General features: G+C 54.5%; 3 protein-coding genes across 3 annotated transcripts in view; 2 read left to right on the top strand and 1 right to left on the bottom strand.

The window, feature by feature from the left end:
* The window catches only part of LOC148051266 (olfactory receptor 14A16-like), a 36,231-nt gene extending 18,784 nt beyond the window's left edge, over positions 1-17,447 (bottom strand). The window contains exon 1 of the mRNA XM_087738207.1: positions 16,701-17,447. Within this exon, the coding sequence (XP_087594333.1) occupies positions 16,701-17,447 (747 nt within the window). The remainder of the gene's footprint in view (positions 1-16,700) is intronic.
* On the top strand, positions 399-1,364 carry LOC148051268 (olfactory receptor 14C36-like). Its single transcript, XM_087738201.1, has one exon. The coding sequence runs from the start codon at positions 399-401 to the stop codon at positions 1,362-1,364; it is 966 nt and encodes a 321-aa protein (XP_087594327.1).
* On the top strand, positions 9,086-10,021 carry LOC148051267 (olfactory receptor 14J1-like). The gene has a single exon (XM_087738202.1). It carries the CDS (start codon positions 9,086-9,088, stop codon positions 10,019-10,021), a length of 936 nt encoding a protein of 311 aa, XP_087594328.1.
* Positions 17,448-24,816: the final 7,369 nt, after the last annotated feature.

Below are 24,816 nucleotides of genomic sequence, written 5' to 3'. Positions count from 1 at the left end.
AAGCACTTCTCAGTTGTGGTGTGGCAACTAGAACGAGATAAAAAAAACAAAATCCCTTCGGCTCTGCTCTGCAGTGGGGTGAAATGGGAGCAACAATGCTGAAAGCTCATTGATACCCAAAGTGGATTTAATCTGAGATCACCCCATGTTGCTATTACCTATTGCTGTAGGACAGGACTGACACCTCCAGAGCCCACAGCAGAGCCCCCTGCTCCACATGGCACCCTCAGCCAGCACCAACCAGAGCTCATGAAAGGGACTTGCCAAAGGTCTCCCTGAAAGGTGCAAGGCAGTCTGGGGTGTTTCCATGAGAACTGCAATAGGCTTTGCTCAGAGAACTCTACCCTAACTTCTCACTGCCTTTACCTCCTTGGGCAGGTCCCCATGCAGAGAGGCAGATGTCCAACAGCAGTTCCATCATTGAGTTCCTTCTCCTGGCATTTGCAGACATGCGGGAGCTGCATCTCTTGCACTTCTGGCTCTTCGTGGCCATCTACCTGGCTGCCCTCCTGGGCAACGGCCTCATCATCACCGCCGTAGCCTGTGACTACCGCCTCCACACCCCCATGTACTTCTTCCTCCTCAACCTCTCCCTCATCAACCTGGCCTCCATCTCCACTACTCTCCCCAAGTCCATGGCCAATGCCCTGTGGGACACCAGGGCCATTTCCTATGCAGGATGTGCTGCCCAGCTCTTTCTATTTGTCTTTTTCATATCAGCAGAGTATTGTCTTCTCACTGTCATGGCCTACGACCGCTACGTGGCCATCTGCAAACCCCTGCAGTACGGGACCCTGCTGGGCAGCAGAGCTTGTGTCCACATGGCAGCAGCTGCCTGGGGCAGTGGTTTCTTCTATGCTCTTCTGCACACTGCCAATACATTTTCCTTACCCCTCTGCCGAGGCAATACCCTGGAGCAGTTCTTCTGTGAACTTCCCCAGATCCTCAAGCTCTCCTGCTCAGATGCCTACCTCAGGGAAGTTGGGGTCCTTGTGGTTAGTGCCTGTTTAGTCTTTGGGTGTTTTGTTTTCCTTGTGGTGTCCTATGTGCAGATCTTCAGGGCCGTGCTGAGGATCCCCTCTGAGCAGGGACGCCACAAAGCCTTTTCCATGTGCCTCCCTCACCTGGCCGTGGTCTCCCTGTTTCTGAGCACTGCCACATTTGCCTACCTGAAGCCCCCCTCCACCTCCTCCCCATCCCTGAATCGAGTGGTTGCTGCCCTGTACTCGGTGGTGCCTCCAGCAGTGAACCCCCTCATCTACAGCAGGAGGAACCAGGAGCTCAAGGAAGCAGTGTGGAAACTGATGACTGGATGTTCTCCAGGAGCTACAGAGTGTCCATCTTCTTCAACATATGACTCATAATGTAACTCATAACAGGCCCAGCCTTTCTTGATTAATTTTTGTTGTCATTATTGTTGTTGGGTAAGTTTTTCCTTTTCTTGCTTTTTTAACTTGTGATAATGTTGTCCACAAAGAAATGCGGACACCCCACTTCTACTTCATTATCTTCCTCAGTAGTGTGACCCACCGACTGTGTAAATAAGGAGCTATACTCCTTCTCTAATTAAACAAAATAAATGTACTTGCATTGATTTGTCTGTCTGAGACCCAAGCAACTAAAACTGAACCAAATATTCATCCTCATAGGTGAAGAAAGGGCAATGGGGCTGTCATGGTTTAACCCCAGCCAGCAACTGTGAACCACACAGCCGCTCGCTCACTCCCCCAAGGTGGGATGGGGGAGAGAATCAGAAGAGTAAAAGGGACAAAACTCGTGGGTTAAGATAAGGACGGTTTAATAGGGAATGCAAAAGCCACGTGCACAAGCAAAGCAAAGCAAGGAATTCATTCACTACTTCCTATCGGCAGGCAGGTGTTCAGCCATCCCCATGAAAGCAGGGCTCCATCATGCGTAACGGTTACTAGGGAAGACAAATGCCATCACGCCAAACGTCCCCCCCTTCCTTCTTCTTCCCCCAGCTTTATATACTGAGCATGATGTCATATGGTATGGAATAGCCCTTTGGCCAGTCTGGGTCAGCCCCCCTGGCTGTGCCCCCTCCCAGCTTCTTGTGCACCTGGCAGAGCATGGGAAGCTGAAAAGTCCTTGACTGGTGTAAACTCTGCTCAGCAAGAATGAAAACATCAGTGTGTTATCAACATTATTCTCATCCTAAATCCAAAACACAGCACTATACCAGCTACTAAGAAGAAAATTTACTCTATCCCAGCTGAAACCAGGACAGGGGCCATGATGGAGTCCCCCATACCTACGGAATGGGGAACGTTCCCAGCCCTTAGGCAAATCTCTTCCCTCTCTCTCTCATGACCTGCATAGTCTTTGTTCTTGAGAAAACCCTCATCATCATGCACGTGGTGGCAAACTAGCATCTGCACACCCCCATGGCTTCTTCTTGGGCCATTTGTCTTCCCTGGAGATCTTCTACAGACCCACCACCCTGCCCCAGCTGATGGCCAGCTGTGTGACTGGGGACAGCACCATCTCTGCTCATCACGGTGTTGGTATTGTTTCCTGCACCTTTTGCATGTACCGAGTGTTTACTACCCGTGATCACACCCTACGATCAGTACTGGGCTGTGTGCCACGCCCTGCTCTCTACAAGACTCATGAACCGGCAGGTCTGTCTCCAGAGGGCAGCTGCCCCTTCGCTAGGGGCATTTCTGTCATCTACAGTCTTAATTTCAGTCGTGTCCCAGATACAGTTGTGTGGCCCCAGTGGAGTGGGCCACTTCTTCTGTGATTTCACCCCATTGTGGAGCTCTCACGCAATGACACTGCGACACTCGTGCTCTTTGCTGTCATAACCTGCTTTTTAGATCCCATCCTCCCCTTCCTGTTCACATGGTCATCCTGTGTGCATCGGAGATGCCTCCCTGGGGCAGCTCTCCCATCCAGCATGGGCAGGCAGAAAGCCTTCTCCACCTGCTCCTCCCACCTCACTAGTGCCACTCTTTTCTATGACACCCTCATCCTTGGGGGTGTGATGCCCAGAACAGCCCTCCTGAGACAGTTTGACAAAACCCTTTTTGCTACACCATCCTCACATCCCTGTTCAATCCCTTCATCTACCGCCTGTGGACTAGAAAGGTTGGGGGACACTGAGAAAAATGCTCAGGGAAGCTGTGAGCTGCGCAGAGACCCCACTGGAGCTGTGGGCCTGCAGGAAGAAATCACTTCTGGCTCTCTTCTGAGCTAGGCCAGAGGACCTGGACTGGCGTGTGCTGTGTCCTGGGCACTCCGCTGGAAGGGTGGGATATGAAGAAGGCTTCTGGTGTGGGAAGGAGCAGAGAAGTGCTGGTGGAGCTGGCTGGTGTCATCATGAGACCTCTCTAAAACATCCTGGAAGGGGCAGAGAGATCAGGGAGGCTGCAAGGTCCTCAGAAAAGGCAAATATCAAACCCATCCTCAAGAAGGGCAAGAAGGAGGATTGGGAGTGTTACAGGTTGGTCAGCTTCACCTCAGTCCCTGGGAAGGTGGCAGGGCAAATGCTCTTGCAGCTATCTCCATCACTTGAAGGACAAGAAAAGGATTGCTGAACCCATGTGGGAGGGGAAAGAAGGGCATGCTGTGTACCTGGACTTCTGCAACTCTTTGGATGTGGTTTCCCGTGGTCTCCCTAGAGCGGATTGTTGACATCTGGACTGAAGAAGTGGATGCTGCGGTGGGTGGGAAGTTGGCTGGACGATCAGGAACAAATCTGTCAGTGGTACAAAGTCCTCCGAGGAGCCAGATACCAGCAGCATCCCTCAGGGATCAGCAAAATTTCTTAAAAAATCATGAAAAGCTGGAAATGAAGACTTTTTCAGCTATTACCTAGATTTCTTTTTCTGAACTCCTTCCAGTTTGGACTGGGACAAGTCCCAGTACAAACTGGAACCCTTTAACCCCTCTCAGTACAGACTGACCCCCCTCCAAGCAGAAACTGCGTCCATTTAACCACTCCCAGTACAGACTGGGCCCTGTCACATTATAAACTGGATCCTGTTAACCCCTCATAGTACAGAATGGACCCCATCCGAGTCCAAACTGGTTCCTTTAACCCCTCCCAGTACAGACTGGGCCCTGTCACGTTATAAACTGCATCCCCTGACCCCCTCCCAGTACAGACTGGGCCCCGTCCCAGTACAAACCTGATCCCTTTACCTCTCCCAGTACAGACTGGGCCCCCTCCCAATACAAAGTGGATCCTTCAAACACCTCCCAGTACAGAATGGGGCCTCTCCCAGTGCAAACTGGACACATTTAATACCTGCCAGTACAGACTGGGCCCTGTTCCAGTACAAACTGGTTCCTTTTAACGCCTCCCAGCACAGACTTTGCCCTGTCCCAGTATAAACTGGAGCCCTTGGTCCCCTTCCCAGCACAGACTGGGCCTCATCCCAGTACAAACTGGATCCCTTTCACATTGCCCAGCTCAGACTGGTCCCTGTCCCAGGACAAACTGCATCCTTTTATCCTTTTCCATTACAGACTGGGCACGTCCTAGTACAAAATGGATCCCATGATCCCTTCCCAGTACAGGCTGTGTCCCGTCACAGTCCAGCCTGGATCCCTTTAACTCCTGCCAGTACAGCCTGGGCCCCATCCCAGTACAAACTGGATCCCCTGGCCCCATCCCAGTAGAGACTGGGCCCTGTCCCCTGTCCCCGTACAAACTGGATCTCTTTAACCTTATAGACTGGGTCTCATCCCTGTACAGACCCCTAACTGCCCCCCAGATCCCTAAGGGCCCCCATGGACCCCTAAGTGCAACCTTGGCACCCCTAAATGCGTCCATTGTCCATACCCCTCCCTCCCTTCCCTCCACTATGCCATGCCCCATGTGTCCTCTGGCCCCAGCTGCAGCCCCGCTTCTTGACCTTCACCTTGCTGTGGGCCAGCCTCACCTCCCCCAGTGCCTTCAGCCCTTGGCTGAGACTCCCCCTCACCTCATCCAGCCTTCCTTGGAGGGAAGCCTCTGCCCAGGCCTTCACCTGAGCTTGGGTGGGCTCAAGGCTTGTCCTCCTCAGGTGGTGCTGGGTGGCCATTAGATCTTTAGAAGGTCTCAAGCTCAACCTTGGGTGTTGACTGAGAAGACAACCACTCCAGTGGAGACATCAGAAATCCTGCAAAAGCTTCAAGGTCAAATCCAAGAGGAAGAAGAGAGGTTGTAGGTGCTGGAGATCATCTAGTCAAAGCCCACCTTAGAGTGGAGACCACCCCTGGAGATACCCAACGCACAAGTGGTGTCCCTCAGGGGTCCATGCTGGGACCAGTACTGTTGAATATCTTTATCAAGGACATGAATAGTGCAACTGAGTGCAAGTTTTGAGATGCCACCAAGCTGAGTGGGGCAGGTGACACTCCCGAGGGTCAGGGTGCCATCCAGAGGGACCTGGACAAGCTTGAGAAGGAGGCCCATGTGAACCTCGTGAGGTTCAACAAGGCCAAGTGCAAGGTCGTGCACCTGGGTCAGGGCAACCCCTGGTGTCAATACAGGCTGGGGGATGAAGGGATGGAGAGCAGCCCTGAGGAGAAGGACTTGGGGGCACTGGTAGATGAAAAGCTGGACATGAGCGGGCAATGTGCTCTCACAGCCCAGAAAGCCAACTGTATCCTGGGCTGCATGAAAAGAAGCGTGGCCAGCAGGTCGAGGGAGGGCATTCTGCCCCTCTACTCTGCTCTGGTGAGACCCTACATGGAGTACTGCATCCAGCTCTGGAGTCCTCAGTACAGGAAGGACATGGACCTGTTGGACCGGGTCCAGAAGAGGGGCACAAAAATGATCCGAGGGATGGAATACCTCTGCTGTGAGGAAAGGCTGAAAGAGCTGGGGTTGTTCAGCCTGGAGAAGAGAAGGCTGCTGTAGGAGGGTAGATTTAGATTGAACACAAGGAAAAATTTTTCCCAATGAGGGGAGTGAAACACTGGAACGGGTTTCCCAGAGAGGTGGTAGATGCGGCATCCTTGGAAACATTCAAGGACAGGCTAGATGGGGCTCTGAGCAACCTGATCTAGTTGTAGAAGTCCCTGCCCATTGCAGGGGGGTTTAACTAGATGACCACTAAAGGTCCCTTTGCACCCAAACCATTCTATGATTCTTTGATTCTATGATTCTATGAATGCTATGACCAGGATTAGAGGGGATCCTGCCTCCAGCCAGGTGGTTGAAAGGGACAACCGGGTTTACTGGACTGTATGGATTTGATGGCCTGGAACAGGAGACCCGCAGGAGTGTAAGGCTCTAATGCACACCGGTACACAGTGTACCCAAATGCCATCAAGCTATAAAGGGGCAGAACCCATCTGGATTTCTGGAGAGACAGGGGGATGAACATGGGACTGTAGGAAAAGAGTGCAGGTGCCTATTTGTAACAGACGCCATGACTGAAGCAAGAGGAATCCCACCTCCTGGGGGTTTGGGGCAGGCAGGGGAGGGAGCTGAGGTCCCTTCCAGCCCCAGCACTACAAATCCAGCATGAGATGCCTCCATTGACTCAGCTGATTGCCTTCCCTCAGCATGGCTGAAGGAGATGACTCCCTGGCAGTGTCCAGGTGTCCTGCCTCATGATGGGCCAAGGAGAAGGGGGATTCTCAGACCTAACTGTGTCTGGGAGAGGAGAAAGGGCACTGCTGCAAAGAAACCTCTCTGAAGAGGTGAGAGAGGCAACATCGGTGATTCCTTCAGTCTCTTCCCAAGCAGGTTCCTGGGGAGCCGCAGGGACACCTGGAGGGAGCGCCGAGTGGGGTGGGGGGCAGAGAAAGTGACGTCTTGGGCAGGTGCCCTCCTCCGGGGCTGAGACAGGCTCCTGGGGTGGAGGGAGCTCCTGGGAAGCAGGCAGCAGTGCAGAGAGACAGCTCTGCCAAGGAGCAACTCCTCTGCCAAGTGCAGCAGGGCTCTGGGCAAAGGAGTAGGGCAGAGCGAGATTAAAGGCAGGCTGGAGTGGGAGGAGAGAGGAGAGCTGCAAGGGAAGAAACCTTTCCAGCCCTTGACACGGTAAGTCTCTTGGTGCAGGGCAATGCAGCTGCCGCTGCGGGAAGGGTCCCCAAAAGCGTTCATAGCCTCCAGGGTCTGTCAGGAGGCCTCCCAGCCCAGGGGCTCATGTTAGACAAGGGGGAAGGGGTGAAGGCAGGGTGTGCAGCCAGAGCTGCCCAGGGCATTTCAGAGGGGGCTTTTGCAGAGGAAGAACAAGGCAGGGGATACCTTACAGCTAAAGAGCTTTCCTGAGGCCGTGCTTCCAGTTTCCTGCTGTTTCAGGACAAAGGGGAAAAGGTGCTGCTGCGTTTGGCGAGGGAGCCTGAGAGTCCTGAGCTGCCACGCTGAGAGATCAGTAGGTCTGGTAGGAGCCAAGGCAACTGCTTCCATCCACTCCTTTACCTCCAGAGAGCACCAGCATCACCTTTGCTGGCCTCAGCAGGGTTTCTCTGACCTGCTCCTTACTGCCTGCAAGCGGGGAGTACCACCAGAGACTGCTTGAAACAGGGAGGTTTCTTCAGGTCAGAGCTGAGCAGACAGGAGTGGGTGATGGGGTCTGTGATCCCTGACAGGGAAAAACTGGAGGGCAGAGAAACAGTTCCCGGCAGGGATAGCTCCAGGCAGCAGAGACATGGGCAGACAGGTATAGGAAACTCCAACCCCAAATGGCATGGGAGGGAGAATTTGGGAAGCTCCCTGTCATGCCCTCCAATGCAGACACCTTCCTCTGCGCAAGACCCCTGCTCTCGTCTCCCACCCAGCACAGCCTCTGCCCTCAAGGCTGTGTGGTCCAGGGCAGGAGTTGCCTCCTCTGCAGCCAGAGCTCTGGCACAGCAGAGGGCCATCTCTCCTGACACGTGGCCGCTTCCCTCGGCAGAGCAAAGGGGCTGAGAGCGACTGCCCTGCGCTTTTGCTGACTGGGAGGTTCTGTGCTCTGCTGGGAGAGGAGAAGGCTTTCCTGAGTGCCCGGCCGCCTCTCCTCTCCTTGCTTCCCTTAGGAGGAGAGTCACAGCATTCTTCTTTGTTCCTCCACCTGCCTGTACTGCTCTTCTTCCTGCTCGTGGGGTCCCTGGCAGTAACGGTGGTGGTGTGGGGCAAGGGGTGGGGGTGGGGAGTGCCTGCTCTGGCCCTGACCTGGAGGGCGCTGCCCTGGAGGTGTTTCCATGGGACCAAGGTGCCCAAGCCCTCTCTTCATTTTCCAGGCTCCAGACACTGCACTCAGTGCTTGGGCAATGAGGCACTGCTTCCCTTAGCAGACAGCACCGTAAGACACCTGATTATGCTGGGCAGGGAGTCCTGCGGGGCTGTGAGCATCCTTCCAGAAGAGCACAGCTCTCTTGTAGGACCTAGGAGATGTCTGAGAGCACCCAATCTGCCCATGCCAATCAGCATCCTTGCCCTGTCCTCTTCCTCATACTCTGCAGAGCTGTGCTGGAAAGGAGAGGTGTTTTGAACTCTGCACCTGGAACAGGACCCCTCTGCTCCCAGGACACTCCAGTGTCTTTTCCAGAGCAACCTCTGGGTGCAGTCGTCCTGCAGCTGAGAGCGGTGCAAGCCCAGAGCAGCTGGGCACCAGGCTGATGGACAGAGCAGCCCTCCTGCATGGGAGCACTGACGGAGGTTTGCACTGAGAGCAATGGGGAATGTGACCCCTTCCAAGACCATTTCCCAAGTGGGATGGGGGTGTCTGCATACTAAAACACAGTGTACCGACACACGTTTGCTGCACCTCATCTCCCAGCTTCCTCTGGGGAAGAAAGCGTCCTTCTGGGCTTTTTGCCCTCCGCTCTAGTGCAGCACAGGGAACTCCTCCCCAGGAAGCCTCCCTCCAAACACCCTGGGCTGTTGCTGCCTCCATGGGTCCTTGCTGGAAAGCAGGGCTGACCCTTCCGGAGCCCCTGGGGAGAGGGCACGGCTCTGCACAGCACACTCAGCCAGCACAAACCAGAGCTGAAGCCTCGGAGCTGCATAACAACCCGCCCCCCCCGAGGGAAGAAAAGCACGCTTAGGTATTGCACAATGAATGAATGAAATTTTTCTCAGAGAAACTTCTCTGAATTTTCCTCTTTTCTCTCCTTTGGCAGTTTCCCTGCCCAGAAGCAGCAGATGTCCAATGGCAGCTCCACGAACGAGTTCCTCCTCCTGGCATTCACAGACACGCAGGAGCTGCAGCTCTTGCACTTCTGGCTCTTCCTGGCCATCTACCTGGCTGCCCTCCTGGGCAACGGCCTCATCATCACTGCCATAGCTTGGGACCACCGCCTCCACACCCCCATGTACTTCTTCCTCCTCAACCTCTCCCTCCTCGACCTGGGCTCCATCTCCACCACTCTCCCCAAGTCCATGGCCAATGCCCTGTGGGACACCAGGGCCATTTCCTACCAAGGGTGTGCTGCCCAGCTCTTTTTCTTTCTCTTCTTCATTGGAGGAGAATATTGTATTCTCACTGTCATGGCCTATGACCGCTACGTGGCCATCTGTAAACCCCTGCACTACAGGACCCTCCTGGGCAGCAGAGCTTGTGTCCACATGGCAGCAGCTGCCTGGGGCAGTGCGTTTCTCAATGCTGTCTTGCACACTGCCAATACATTCTCACTGCCCCTCTGCCAAGGCAATGCTGTGGACCAATTCTTCTGTGAAATCCCCCAGATCCTCAAGCTCTCCTGCTCAGATGCCTACCTCAGGGAAGTTGGGCTTCTTGTGGTTAGTGTCTGTTTAACATTTGGGTGTTTTGTTTTCCTTGTGGTGTCCTATGTGCAGATCTTCAGGGCTGTGCTGAGGATCCCCTCTGAGCAAGGGCGCCGCAAATCCTTTTCCACGTGCCTCCCTCACCTAGTCGTGGTTTCCCTTTTCCTCAGCACTGTAATGTTTGCCTACTTGAAGCCCCCCTCCATCTCCTCCTCATCCCTGGATCTGGTGGTGGCAGTGCTGTACAGTGTGGTGCCTCCAGCAGCAAACCCTGTCATCTACAGCATGAGGAACAAGGAGATCAAGGAGGCCCTGCGGAAACCGTTTGAACATATACTTCTGCAGCATCAATAAGGTGTCCATCATTCTCAGGAAAACCTCGGATGCTCTTTTGATCTTCTCTGTCCTGTTTTCTCTTTGTTTATTATACTTCATACAGGACTTCCACATAAATAATATTATCCATATGCCTGCCAGTGTTTTCCGACCTAAAAGACATCATGTGCCTATGGAGCCAGCCTCCCTGGGCAGGTAAACACAATAAAGAATCCAGCAGCAAATTATTTGCCTCTCCTCCCATCTCTTACATCTCCTCTGGAGCTGGGGATGCAGCCCTAGCACACAGGAGGGGTCAAGGAGCCACGAGCCCAGCTGCCACATGGAGAAGCAGGCACTTGTGGACCTCAGGGCTGCCCCTTGCTGCCTCAGTGGACAGATCCTTTCTGCCACCTTCACACCACGGCTGCTGCTTCTCTGGAGCCATGGCCATGGACAACATCAGGACCTGCTCTTTTCAGAGTAGCACTGCCAGCTCAGGGCCCTGTGCAGAGCACGGGGTGGGAACCAAGACAGGCTGGCCAGGCCAGCCTGGACATGCCCACCTGGGGAAAGGGATGTCCAGGGAGAAGAGCAAGTGAGCATTTCTGTGCCTGCAGGGAGGAATCCATGAGAAAGAGAAACCAGGACTCTTGTGCTGGCCTGGGGAGAGGGGCTGGCACTGAGCTGGCAGAGGCAGTCTGTGGTGGGGAGCTCCAGGACCCCAGACCAGGAGTTCTTCGGCTTCACTAACCTCCGTTTCCTCATGCCATGGTGAGCCTCCAGCCCTGGGGCTGATGCGGAGCCTGAAGCCCCCCTCTCTGCCCCCCAGCAGCTGCTGTGCCCTTCAGAGGGGTGGGGCTGTGGGGTGAGTGCCCAGAGCTCTGCAGCACCCTGCGGTGGGCACTGCCATGGGACCAGCCCAGGCTGGGCTGCTCTGCTGGGTTGGACTGGGGGGAGGGCAGGGGAGGTGGGGAGAGCTGGGGAGGGACTGGGCTGGGCTGGGTTGGGAAGTGCCCGGGAGAGGACAGCGCCAATGTTAGCTGAGCTGTGTGGCCATGTATCGTGGTATAACCGCAGCTGGCAAGTAAGCACCACGCAGCTGCTCGCTCACTCCCCCCTTGGTGGGATGGGGGAGAGAATCAGGAGGGTAAAAGGGAGAAAACTCCTGGGTTGAGATAAGAACAGTTTAATAATTGAAGTAAAATAAATTAGAACAGTTAAATAGTCAAAGCAAAAGCCTTGCACGCAAACAAAGCAAAACAAGGAATTCATTCACTCCTTCCCATCGGCAGGCAGGTGCTCAGCCATCTCCAGGAAAGCAGGGCTTCATCACATGTGACGATTACTTGGGAAGACAGACACCATCGCGCCCAATGTCCCCCCCTTCCTTCTTCTTCCCCCAGCTTATATACTGAGCATGACGTCATATGGTATGGAATAGCCCTTTGGCCAGTCTGAGCCCCACTGAGGGCCATTACTGACAAAGCCTCCTCATGGACTTGTCAGAGCAGATAACTGGAGGCTGTGATTACAGGTAGGCAAAGGCACTGTGCAGGTGGCTCTGATGTGAGTCAAGCCTTGGTTGACTTGATGCAGCAGAAAGGCCAAGTGCTGACCTCCAGCCTGTGGGAAGGGAGATCCTGTCCCTGACAGAGCTCAGGGCTCTTCCTGGGGCAGGGTGATGTGGGATGTGCAATGCTTAGTGAAGGACAAGAGTATGGCAGTGGCCGGCCTTCCCAGGGGCTGCAAGGAGACAATAAGGCCCCAGTGCCATGAGAGCAACCTGTCTCCTCATAGATGTCGGTAGCACAGACAGCTGCCATGGCCAAGGGGACAAAGACCTCAAGCACATGCAGGCAGGATCCAAGCTTTTTGGGAAGGGAAGGAGAGGGAGCTGCCCTTTACCTGAGAGGTCAGCAGGAATGCATGGAGCTCTGCCTTGGGATGGGTAATGAGCTAGCTAGGAGCTTATGGGTCAGGATTAGCAGGCAGACCAGCATTGCTGATGTTGTGCCTGGTACAGAGCACCTGAGCAGGAAGCACCAGAGGAGGCCTTCTTGAGGCAACAGGCAGAAACCTCACATTCACAGGCCCTGGTCTGCATGAGGACTTGAACCACCCTGATATTTGCTGGAAGGACAACAGGGCAGGACGCATGCAATCCAGGCGGTTTCTGGAGACCATCAACGATAACTTCCCAAGACTGCAGAGAATGGGCTTGGAAAGCCAAAGCCCACCTGAAGTTGCACCTGTGGAGGAATTTGAAGAACAAGAGCAGCTTCTACAGTGACATCAGCAGCAAAAGGCAGGCTGGGAAAAAACACGGGCCTGCTGCTAAATGGGGCTGGGGCTGTAGTGACAGAGGATGCAGAAAGGGCCAACGCACCCAGTGCCTTCTTGGTGAGACCGGCCTTCAGGAATCCCAGGCCCCTGAGACCAGAGGGCAAGTCTGGTGGAGGAGGATCAGGTTAGGGAACCTTTAGACAAACCAGATATAAACAAGGCCATGGGAGCTGACAAGATGTGCTCGTGAGGGCTTAGCAATGTGGCCAATGTCATTGTGAAGCCACTCTTGGTCACCTTTGAAAGGTCCCATGGCTTTTGGGTGAGACTTGTGAGGACTGGAAGAAAGCGTATGTCACTCCTGTCTTCAAGGAGGACGAGCAGGAGGAGCTGTGGAGCTGCTCAGCCAGGCTCCCATAACACCCTCCTAGACCAAGAATGGACTAGAGAAGTGGAAAGTGAGGGGAATGGCAAACTGCCTGACTTGCTGGGCTCACGGCTCTTGTGACCAGCAACACAAACTCCAGCGGGAGGCAAGTCCCTCATGGTGTTCCCCAGGGTCCAATATTAGGGCCAATACTGTTTCATCTCTTACTGGTCTGGAGGATGAGACCGAGGGCACCCTCAGGGAGTTAACAGATGACAGGATACTGGGAGGAGTGGCTGATAAACCAGAGGGTTGCACTGGGATTCTGAGGGACCTCAACAGGCTGGAGAAGTGGTTCAGAGGAGATCCTCATGAAGTTCCACAAAGGGAAGAGCAAGGTCCTTTACAGAATAGGACCTCCAGGTCCTGGTGGACAAGAAGTGCGACATCAGCCAGCAATGTGCCAGCAATGTGTATAGAAGGCAATCAGCATCCTTGGCTGCATTAGGAAGGGCAGCAGGCAGAGGCAGGTGATCCCTCCCCCTCTCCTCAGCACTGGTGAGGCAATACCTGGAGTGCTGGGTCCAGTTCTGAGCTCCTCAGTGCAATGAAATTGAGAACTTGCAGAAACGAGTCTGGCTCTGGGCCATGAAGATGACTGAGGACCAGAGCATCTTTCACATGAAGAGAGGCTGAGAGAGCTGGGACTGTTCAGCCTAGAGAAGAGGAGGCTCGGGGGGAATCTCATTAAAGTGTAAAAAAACCTGATGGGAGGGAGTGAAGAAGAGGGATCCAGACTCTTCTCAGTGGTACCCAGTGACAGAAAAAAAAGATGAAACCCCATGAAATTCCATCTGAACACAAGACAACACTTGTTTAAAATGTGAGGGAGGTCAAACACTGGATCAGGTTTCCCAGAGAGTCTCCATCCTTGGAAATATTCACAACCCAGCTGGACCCAATGGCTTTTGGCAACCTGCCCTAGCTGACCCTGCTTTGAGCAAGGCTGCTGGACTAGGTGACCTCCAGAGATCCTTTCCAACCCCAACTATTCTGTGATTCTCTGGGTCTGTAATGCCTGGCAGGGTTTCTGAGAACTTTTCTGTAGTATCCCCACACCAACGGGACTCCTGGTGTCCCTTGGAGCGGAGCCTCCTCCTGAGGATGATCTCCCTCACCTTGTAACCCTGAGGACAGGGTGAAACAGTGATTATAAATGGCAGCAATGCCTCAACATGCAGCAGTGTCCCCTACCCCTGAGTCCATGTCCAGCCCCTTCTTCCTTCAGGATTTGAGTCGGAAGGGACAACTGAAGGTCTGCTCTGAGCAGGGAGAAGTTTATGGTTAGATCAGGGAGGTCAGTGCTTTCTCCAGCTGAGTTTTGAAAACCTCTGTGCCCCTGATCCACTCTTTATCAACTATCGTGGTGATATATGTGTATATAGATGTTTAAAAAACTCTCTCTATATGTGTGTGTATGAGTATATAGATGTATTTATTTTTTTCTTTCCTTAACCTGATAAGAAATTCCCCTTACTGCTGCTTGTCTTTATGGTCTCTTGTCCCTTCCTTCCCTTCATGATCTCCAGCCAGATCATTGCACCTACTCAGACCAAGGAGAATCACAACCTCCTCTCCAAGCACAGCCTCACTAGGACCCTCTGGAACCATGCAGGCAGGCTGGGGTGGCCAGATCCAAGCAGAGACATGCCCTACAGAAGGACTGTGGTAGTGAATGGGAGCTGGTGCTGGGGCAGAGCAAGGGGCCATGGAGGACATCAGAGATGACCTCCAGCAGCTCCCCTTCAACCAAGGCAGGGAGTAATGCACCCAGTGGTGCTCCTGAGAGGATGGTGACACAGGGAAAGAGGCACCAGGGGCTGCGGTGCAGGGAACTGATGCTTGCCTCTGTGTCTTGGGCCTCCTGGAAGCAGTGACAGGGGCTGCACCCCCAAGGCACCCCCCAAGCCTGCGAGCAGCAGTGAGTGCTCTCCTGACTGTGGGGAGCTGCTCTGGCTTCAGAGAGTCTGCTGGCAGAGCAGGAGCTGTTAGAGCTCACCCTCCCCCTCCAGTACTATGACTGGGGTGACAGCCCTGCCTGTTTGAGGGTCATTGTGAGGGTCATTTGGGGTCCTGGCAGTGTGGGAGCTTCCTGAAGCATCATGGCTCTTGTTCTCATTCCCATCCAATCCCTGCACCAGCGCAGCTCTGCTGCCACACAGCCCAGCTGTGCAGGCATCAATGGGGCAGGGTGCATTCGGGGGTGGGCAAACATCCCCCTGGTACGGTCTGCCCAATAGACCTCAGCGCCACATCCCTCTGCAGCCCTCCTGCTTTGGCAGCCCTCCCCAGCGCTGGTCCCTGCCCAGACTTGGCTGTGTCCCGTGCAGGGGTTCATAGACAGGGGTCTGCCGGGGTCTGGGCATGTGTGAGTTGGGGAAGGGCTGGATGTTCTCCCAGTGTAGGCGGAGCCGGTCACATTTAAATGATCAGCCCACACCTGGACCATGGTGAATGGCCAGGGCTGGAAAACACAAAGGGTCAGGACTGGGGGTGACTTTGGGGCCAGCATATGGGCTGGGGGAGACTGTCTCAAGGGCATGTGCTGGGCACAGGGACTGAGGGACAACAGCAAACTCACGGGGTCATGCTTCCTTCAGCGCAAGCCCCGACAAAGGTTCCCAGCCTCCCTTTCAATGCCACGCTTCAGGAGGAACCATGGCACTAAGGGGTGGGGAGTGAGGGATGCCAATTCTGCTTCATCCACTTCCCAGACCTCATGGAGCACCACGACAGAAAGGACTTCTGGCTCTGCACCGTGAGCATGCTTTAGGGTAACCACAGTCTGGGCACTGCTGCTGATGAGCGCAATGCCAGAATTTGTCTCCTCCAGGCAATTTCCAGCCCACATCAGCTGCCACCCGAATTTTCCCCACCTCTCCTCTGATGCAGCTGGACGTTTCCTGGCCCCCTCCCCATGCTCCCTGCAGGGTCTTGACCTGGATGGGGATTGCTACCGCTAATCTGCCTCCCTGGGGGTCTCTGGATGTGGCAGGTGCTTGAAGGGACTGTGGTGCTTTTCCAAGGACAGTAGGTGTGTTCATTAGGGCCCGAGGGTGACAAGAATCACTCTCCAGTCTTCCTTTTTTGTACCTGCTTGGTGCCCACTGCCTCCCCTGGGACTGCAGAGTCCTCGTTCCCCTACAGATCCCTGGGTTTAGCACTTGCCCTTTGGGCGACTCCATTGTGGGGGACCTCTCACTTTGTGGGGCTCATGTCACTGCCCACCCCAAGCACACGCTGTCCAGGGAGATGCCCCAGGCTCCCCACGCAACTCCAGACTCCCACCCTTAAGGACATCACCTGCCAAATCTGGAAGCCCTGGGATATTTCCCCCACGTGGGACAGCCCTGCATATGTACCTCGGTGACCATTCACCATCTGCACTGTAACTAGAAACTTGAATCCAAACCTTGCTCTCTAACAGGTCGCAACATGACATTGAGCTCTTTGCTCCTGAGTCCAGGGAGCAACAGGCGCTTTTGGGGTGCAGTTGCTCATGACCACTCTTGGCAACAGCTTTGGAAGAGAAGTCGAGGCTTCAGGCACTGCACTGGGGAGAAGCCATTTATTAAAGAGCTGCTATGAGAGATTCAGCACTGACCCAGTGCTAGACATACATAAATACATGCTACAGGCAAGACAGAGAAAGCTCAAAGAAGCAATAATGATAGTGATAACGATAATGATGATAATGACAATGAAAAAGATAATGATAATGACAAATATAGTGATGCTAATGATAATAGAAAACCTCACAAAGGAAAGGCCTGGAATGGTTTACCATGGGAGTTATTTGTGGAGACAGAAGGGAAGTTTATGCCTCCAGAAAAAAGCCCTTGAAATCACTTTCCCCAAGACATCTTTGAGCTCCTGGTTCCTCATGCTGTAGATGAGGGGGTTCACTGCTGGAGGCACCACTGAGTACAGAACTGCCACCACCACATCCAGGGATTGGGAGGAGATGGAGGGGGACTTCAGGTAGGCAAACATTACAGTGCTGACAAAGAGGGAGACCACGGCCAGGTGAGGGAGGCACGTGGAAAAGGCTTTGTGCCGTCCCTGCTCAGAGGGGATCCTCAGCACGGCCCTGAAGATCTGCACATAGGACACCACAAGGAAAACAAAACACCCAAAGGCTGAACAGGCACTAACCAGAATAAGCCCCACTTCCCTGAGGTCGGCATCTGAGCAGGAGAGCTTGAGGATCTGGGGGATTTCACAGAAGAACTGGTCCAGGACATTGCCTTGGCAGAGTGGCAGTGAGAATGTATTGGCAGTGTGCAGGAGAGCATTAAGAAACCCAGTGCCCCAGGCAGCTGCTGCCATGTGGACACAAGCTCTGCTGCCCAGCAGGGTCCCATAGTGCAGGGGTTTGCAGATGGCCACGTAGCGGTCATAGGCCATGACAGTGAGAAGACAATACTCTCCTCCAAACAAGAAGAGAAAGAAGAAGACCTGTGCAGCACATCCCAGGTAGGAGATGGCCCTGGTGTCCCACAGGGAACTGGCCATGGCTTTGGGGAGAGTAGTGGAGATGGAGCCCAGGTCGAGGAGGGAGAGGTTGAGGAGGAAGAAGTACATGGGGGTGTGGAGGCGGTCGTCACAGGCTATGGCAGTGATGATGAGGCCGTTGCCCAGGAGGGCAGCCAGGTAGATGGCCAGGAAGAGCCAGAAGTGCAACAGCTGCAGCTCCCGCGTGTCTGCCAATGCCAGGAGGAGGAACTGAGTGATGGAGCTGCCATTGGACATTTGCTTCCTCTGGGCACTGTCCAAAAAGGAATAGACAGCGACAGGTTAGGAGAATCTTCTCTCGAAAATCCCATGCCATTTCTCATTGAAATCCCCCTCCCTGAGCTGAATGAGTACTGAGTCAGCTCAGTCCCCAACCCTGTCAACTGAATGATATGGCGCCTCACAGCTGTAAATAGACTGTGGGCACCTAGTTCCCATGAAGATACCTCCATTGAAGGACCCCCAGTCATAGTTAGAAGAGAAGCTGACCTGAAGCCCCACCTCAACCCCAGAGAACAAGAGCATCACTGACAGGGAGGGAATCAAGGAAGGATACTGCTACGCTCCAAAAAAAAAAAAAAAAAACAAAGAATGAAGCAAGGAGAGGAAGGCAGAGAGGCATGCAGGGAAGCCTTCTCCATACCCAGCTGTGCTCTCCACCTCACAGACACAAGCACACATCAATATTAATTGTAGGACCCATGTGCTTCTTTTCTGGAGGTCCAGCTGTGCAGGAGGTAACTCCTGCCCTGGACCCTGGGGCCTTGGGGACAGAGGCTCTTCTGGGTGGGAGAGGAGACCAGGGAGTTGCTCCAGGGAAGGCATCTGCAGTGCAGGGGATGGCAGAGAGGTGCCTGAATCCCCACCTTCCCATGGCGCTTCTGGGAGCAGATCCCTTTCACTCCCTGCCCACGTCTCTGGTGCCTGGAGCTGTCCCTGCCAGGGGCTGGTTCTCTGTCCCCACATCTCCTCCCTGTCCGTGCTCAAACAGCCAGTCCCCCCACTGTGTGCTCAGCTCTGCCCTGCAGACCCCTCCTGGCAGCAGGGCACTGTCCAGGGGCATCTCTGTGCCTGCAGGGGCTGAGGAGCAGCTCAGACAAGTGCTAAGGAGAACTGGGGTCTCCATGCCTTTTCCACAAGGCAGAAGGAAATTCCCATCTCCCACTGCCCACCCAGCCACTTCTCCTTCGGGTAAATGCTGCCTCAATGTCCTTCTTCAAAAGGACCCTCTGCAAATGTCCTGGGGGTGATCTGGAGCTGTGAGCAGCCCTGGCCCATGCAGCACCCTCTCAACAGCAGAACCTGACGAGGGTTGCTGCTTCCACCCACAGCTTCTCCCTAGATTGCTGTGGGGAGCTCCCTGGGCAGGCTGAGAGCTGACCCTGGCAGGCAGCAGGGTCCCTGCCCCAGCACAGAATCACTGCTCTGGAGGACACCCCTCTCCACTGCACCAACCATGGGATGTGCCAGCTCTAGGAGATCCCTCCAGGATACTCAAGTGCATTGCCCTGCAGCCAGAGCCTTACCATGTCAAGGGCTGTGGAGATTTCTGCTCCCATGAGCTCTGTGCACCTTCCCACTCACGTCTGCCTTTAACCTCTCTCTAGCTGGCTCCTCACCCCTCGGTGCCTGCAGGCAGTGCCCTCAGCCCTGCTGCGCTTTGCAGAGGAGCTGCTCCTGGGCAGAGCTGTCTCTCTGCAGGGCTGCCCACTTGCCAGGAGCTCCCTCCAGCCCAGGAGCCCAGCCCAGCTCAGCAGCAGAGGCCCAGCCCAAGGCAGCGCTTTCTCTGCCCCTCTGGGCTCCCTCCAGGTGTCCCTGGGGCTCCAGGGGAACCTGCTGTGAAACAGAATGAAGGAATCACTCATGTTCCCCCTCTCAGCTGGGGAGAGACACTCCTTTCCAGCTGTGTCATTTCTGTCAGAGTTAGGTCTAAGAATCGCCTTCTTTTGTTCGGGTATGAGACCAGTCACCCAGACAGGGACAGGGCAGCTGCTCACTTTAATGGCCAAATACCGGCCTGTGGTGCTACCCCAGATGCCAAAGCTGCCCAGCACAAGGGCATCTGACAAGGGCGTCTTAGGACCTATCGGACAGCAATCCCCGTTCAGAGCTGGTCACTAACAGACACCTCTAATGGCATCTCAGACAGATTTGGGGCTTAGGAGCAAGCTACTGAATGCCACCACTGCAGGGAAGCAGTGCCTGTCCCACGTCTAGCCATTAGATGCATGGGGCAGTGCATGAGTACGAGGCACACCACAGCAGGGTCTCCACTCATGTGCCAACACTTTCAAATGCTGCTGAATCTTCTTACCCCCATCCTTTGTTCACCTCCTTGATGGTACAATCAAGGAACAGGTGAATGATTTTCACAGCGTGCCTGGATAACAGGATGTCCACAGTCAAGGATATTTTCAGCAGCAACCTGTCCTTCTTGGCGATCAGCTTCACCTCCACCACAGCCTCTCTGGGCTGCAGTGACATTGCAGACAGCAAAGCCCTCTCCTGCCAGGGCCGCACAGTCCAAACCTGTTTCTCTCTGGCATTGGGGAGCACAGGGTTTGCTCACCTTGTGGGTCCCTCATTTCATCCTCACATTGCCATCTGCCATCCACGCCAGCATGTCTCTGCTCTGAAGCAAAGCCTTGGCTTGCACAGGATCTTGGGCACAAGAACTGTGACAAGTCTGAGGTTGGCCCTGGTGGCACCAAGCTGAGGGGCTGCAGCCCAGATGTGCACCGATGGCCTCATCCTGGGGCACAGACAGGAGGAGCTGGAGCGCTGTGTGCTGTCACAGAGCTGTGACATTGATGTAAATACCTGCTGAGGTGTGGTGGGGCAGGTCAGAAACCTTAAGGTTCTGTGATGCATGGATAGAGGCTGTTCAGAGGAGAGAGGTGGGGAAGATCAGGAGGGGGATGCCCTCAGTGGGAGGGAGCTGCCTGGATGGATGGAGGTCCCCTATGGGATGGGCAGCAGATTGGGTGAGCTCTTGTGGGTGGGGGTCACAGGAGAGACCAGTTAGGGAGACATTGTGGTAGAAGCTAAATAGCTGGAAGCAGGTAAGGAAGAGGACAAAGCCTTATTTAAGCAATGGGAGGAAGTCCATTGACCCCACATCACCCCTAGGGACGCTCATGAGAAGGGGAAACCGCAGGGTACAAACAGTCCCAGAGGTTTCTTCTGGTTCCTGGGGCCAGCTTCTTAGCCCAGCTGCCAGATGGGCCAACAGAGGTGATGCTCACCTGGATCTGGTACTTGCAAACAGGGAAAAGTGGCTCAGGGATGTGAAATCCAGTGTCAGTCTGACCTGAGCTACGCTGTGGGCATACTGGTCTCCAGCCACAGCCATGGGCACAGCCATGCCTGGCCATGGACCTCATTGGGTCTGACTCGCGGACTCACTTCCCAGCTTGAGCCATTATGGATGCACAATGGCACAACACCCTGTCCCTCCAAGTGCCAGGCTCCGGCTGATACACTAAGGCCCAGCACAGCCATGGCACCGCAGTGCTTGTAGAACCAGGCCCTGGAGGTGCTCACCAGGCCAGGGCCAAAGGTGGGCGGCTGGAGGGGAGTCCCTTGAACGCTTTCAAACAATCAAGGTTTGTAGCAAAATTAACCTGAATTATATCTGTGAAATTCAGCTGTATACGGACTGAAAAAGACCTCCTCTCTCCTTCTTCTTCTTTTCTTCCCATCACTTGGCTATATTTCAGAGGAGAGCAAATTGAAGAAGGTGATGCTTCTGGGTGCCAATGAGTGAAAGCGGGGAAGTGAGGCAACACATGCACAATGATGGAAAAGTTTACTAGTTCAAAGCTCTTCTCTTCAGATCTTATCTCTGAAGCCTGAAATCCGCAGCAGAGAACCTTCCTTTCCGCAATTAAGTTGAGATTCCCCCAGCTGTCTTGGCTGTGTCCCCTCCCAACTTCTTGCCCACTCCCAGCCTACTCACTGGCAGGGCAGCCTGGGAAACAGAAAAGGCCTTGACCCAGTGTCAGCACAGTTCAGCAATCGCTAAACCATCGTTGTGTTATCAATCTGTTTTCATCACAAATCCAAACCATAAAACCATACGAGCTACTATGATTAAAATCAACTCTATCCCAACCAAAACCAGTGGAGGACCAAAAGGGGAGGTGTTCCCAATACCTGTCTTCAGGGAGCTGGTCAAATGTCTTGTCTCTGATTCTCTAACCGTGGCTTAGATGCCTGGCTCCTCTTTAGAGCCTTTTCATGAATACCAACATTTAGGGAGCAACCTGGTCTGACCTCAGAGCTGGCCTTGCTGGGAGCTGCACAATGGACTAGAGATCGCTTGAGCTGCTTTCTTCTCTGAATCTTCCCCTGAGCCTGATAGAGACACCCTCACCTTCAACTGAATCCCTTCATCTAGGGCATACTGCAAGGCACAGGCTGCTGGTGGAAGCGTGGGTAGGAAAGGGAGTGCTGGGGGTCTCCAGCCTGGCCTCCTGCCCAAAGGGTAACTACCACCAACCCTGTGGTCAGGCTGGTGGCACTTTTGGGAGCTGAGACCTGAAAACCTCCCAGGGTGGGGATCACAGAGGCACTCTGGGTGTCCTGCTGCAGTGCAGCACCACACTCCTAGGTTTTTTATTACTTTTCCTGTTGCCCTGTGTGAATCTCCCAAGAGGCAGTTTGGGGCTGTTGCCCATGCCATACCATTTCTGACAGCACAAGAGAGGTTTTTTCCGTCATCTCTCCATGCAGACGTAGGATGCCGTTGGGTTTTCCTCGGCACGCCCTTCAGCAGCAGGCTCAAGAGGCTCCGTTCCCTCACTGTCTCCACACAGCTCATGTAATTAGGCCCCTAACACCATCCCTGCTGCCCTTGTCTCGATCCTCTCCAGCTTCTGCCCATTCCTCCAGAACTGGGAGACCACTGGCTTGCATGGCATCCATGGTCATCCACTGGCCCTTTTGCTCAGGGCCACTCCTCACCCAGTCAGGTTGCAGCCCACACTGCTGCAGGGTTATTCTGTCCTTGGTGCACAGCTTGTCCCTTCTCCTTGATCTTCGGGAGGGTGTGGGGTTTTTTTGGCCAAATCCCCAAGTGTGCCTGGGTCCCTCTGGACTGGAGCTCTCTTGTGCCAGCATTTATGGTATGTTTGCAGATGGCTCATCCTCATTTGTGCTTCTACCAGGATAACAGCACGAGGCATTGCAGGACACTACAGGTAAAGAAAAAGCAGGACTTGTTTACTGGAATGGCTGCCCAAGGTAGAAAGCATTACAAAACCCACATCAGAAACAACAAAGGAGGGCACAAACCCAGAAGAGGCTAGCCAGTGCAGAAAGGGCTAACAGGGTAGGCGGTTCTTTACAGGGAGTATGAGGATGGTAAAAGATGAACTTGAGAGGAGGGCAAGAGGCAACCAGGACATGAAAGGTGAAGCAAAGGATGGGATCAGGGCTGTCTGGGGGTACCTGTGAGGCAGCCCTGTCCCGGATGGGAATGACTTCCACAGTCAGGGAGACCCTGAGTGCATTCCTTAACATTGACAACATGAAGGAGAAGGAACAACAGCATCGTTCAGGCTGGAAGGGAATTTGGGTGGTGTCTAGACTAACTTGCTGCTCCAAGCAGGGTCACACCAGGTTACTGAGGGGTTTGGTCCATTTGGGTGTTGAGAAGTTGCAGGGATGGAGCCAGAGCACAGCCTGGGAAACAACTTCCAGTGCTTGACTGTCCTCCTGTTGCAAAAGTTGCTCCCCCTAGCTAACCTGACTCTCTCTTGTCTCAGCCCATTGCCTCTTGTCCTCCTGTCTTGTCACATCCCTGTATTATCAACACTGTTGCCAGCACAAACCCAAAACATTGCCCCAACCCAGCTACTGCGAAGAAAATTAACTCAGCCCCAGCCAAAACCAGCACACTGACCTGAATCCCTGCCCCACACAGGTGGAAATGATCCCCTGCCTGTCACTGCCAGCCTCTCCTGCCTGACAATGGGACAGGGATATAAGTGTCCAGAGGGGAACATTGACACCTCCCATAGACCCGGGCACTCCGGTAGAGCAATTCCCACTGCAGGAATTGGTCTGCCCAGTGTTTGGAGAGGTGATTACTTCCATCTGCTTTGAACTGTGTTCCCCATGCAGGACCCTGCTGTCTTGCAGGAGCTGTCAGCCCTGGAGGCCCAGGGACACCTGGAGGGAGCCCAGAGGGGCAGAGAAAGTGCTGCCTTGGGCTGGGCCTCTGCTGCTGAGCTGGGCTGGGCTCCTGGGCTGGAGGGAGCTCCTGGCAAGTGGGCAGCCCTGCAGAGAGACAGCTCTGCCCAGGAGCAGCTCCTCTGCAAAGCGCAGCAGGGCTGAGGGCACTGCCTGCAGGCACTGATGGGGAGAGGAGCGAGGCAGAGAGAGGGTAAAGACAGCCAGGAGTGGGAAATTGCATAGAGTGAAGGAGGAGAAATCTTCACAGCCCTTAACACAGTCAGTCTTTGGCTACAGGGCACAGCCTGGAGGGATCTCCTAGAAGTGGCACATCAGCATGGCAGGAATGGAGGAGAAAGTTGTGCTCCAGAGCAGGGCTTCCTTGCTGCACCATCAGAGGGACAGGGCATGATGGCTGCCTTCTCCCAGGGACAACTGCAGGGTGTGAAGGTGGGTGTGCAGCCAGGGGTGCCCAGGGCTGTCCTTCAGAGCAGGGTCCCTGCACTCCAGGGGCTGTGTGCTGGGGCAGGGACTCTGCTGCCTGGCAGGGTCAACACTCAGCCTGCCCAGGGAGCTGCCCATGGCGCTGTGGGGAGAAGCTGTGGGTGGAAGGAGCAGCCATTGGCAAGGTAGGTCAGGATCTTCCTGCTGTCAACAGGCTGCTGTGTGGCTGAGGGCTGCTCACAGCTCCAGATCACCCCCAGGACATTTGCAGAGGGTCCTTTTGAAGAAGGACATCGAGGCAGCATTTACCTGAAAGGGAAGGAGTCTGTGTTTTGAGTTTTCTCCTCATGGTTGACTGGGTGGGCAGTGGGAGATGGGAATTTCTCTCTCCCTTGTGGAAAAGGCATGGAGACCCCAGTTCTCATTAGCACTTGTCTGAGCTGCTCCTTAGCTGCTGCCGACACAGAGATGCCCCTGGGCAGTGCCCTGCTGCCAGGAGGGGTCTGCGGGTCAGAGCTGAGCACACAGCGGGTGGGATGGGGTCTGTGAGCTATTACATGAAAGAGACCTGGGGACAGAGAACCAGCTCCTGGCAGGGACAGCTTCTGGCACCAGAAACAGAGGCTTGGGCAGGGAGTGAGCAGGAGCTGCTCCCAGAAATGCCATGGGAGGGGGGATTTGGGCGCCTCCCTGCCACCCCCTGCAGTGCAGACACCCTCTCTGGAGCAACCCCCCTGGTCTCCTCTCCCACCCAGCAAAGCCTGTTCCCCCAAGGCCATGGGATCCAGGGCATGAGTCACATCCTTGGCAGCTGGACCTCCAGTCGAGGAGAAGTGCATGTGTCCTACAGTTAACACAGAACAACACAGACAAAAGCGACTGCCCTCCAGTGTCACTGTCAGTGAGGTGGAGAGCAAAACAGGGTAAGGAGAAGGCTCCACAGCATGCCCATCTGCCTTTCTCTTCTTGCTTTGTTTTTTTTTGG

This window comes from Nipponia nippon, unplaced genomic scaffold (genome assembly GCF_047370975.1).
Source record: "Nipponia nippon isolate SJK-2023a ecotype South Korea unplaced genomic scaffold, ASM4737097v1 scaffold_61, whole genome shotgun sequence".
Taxonomy (NCBI): Eukaryota; Metazoa; Chordata; class Aves; order Pelecaniformes; family Threskiornithidae; genus Nipponia; species Nipponia nippon.
Note: the sequence above shows the minus strand (reverse complement) of the source record. Positions and strands in the feature narration are given on the sequence as shown.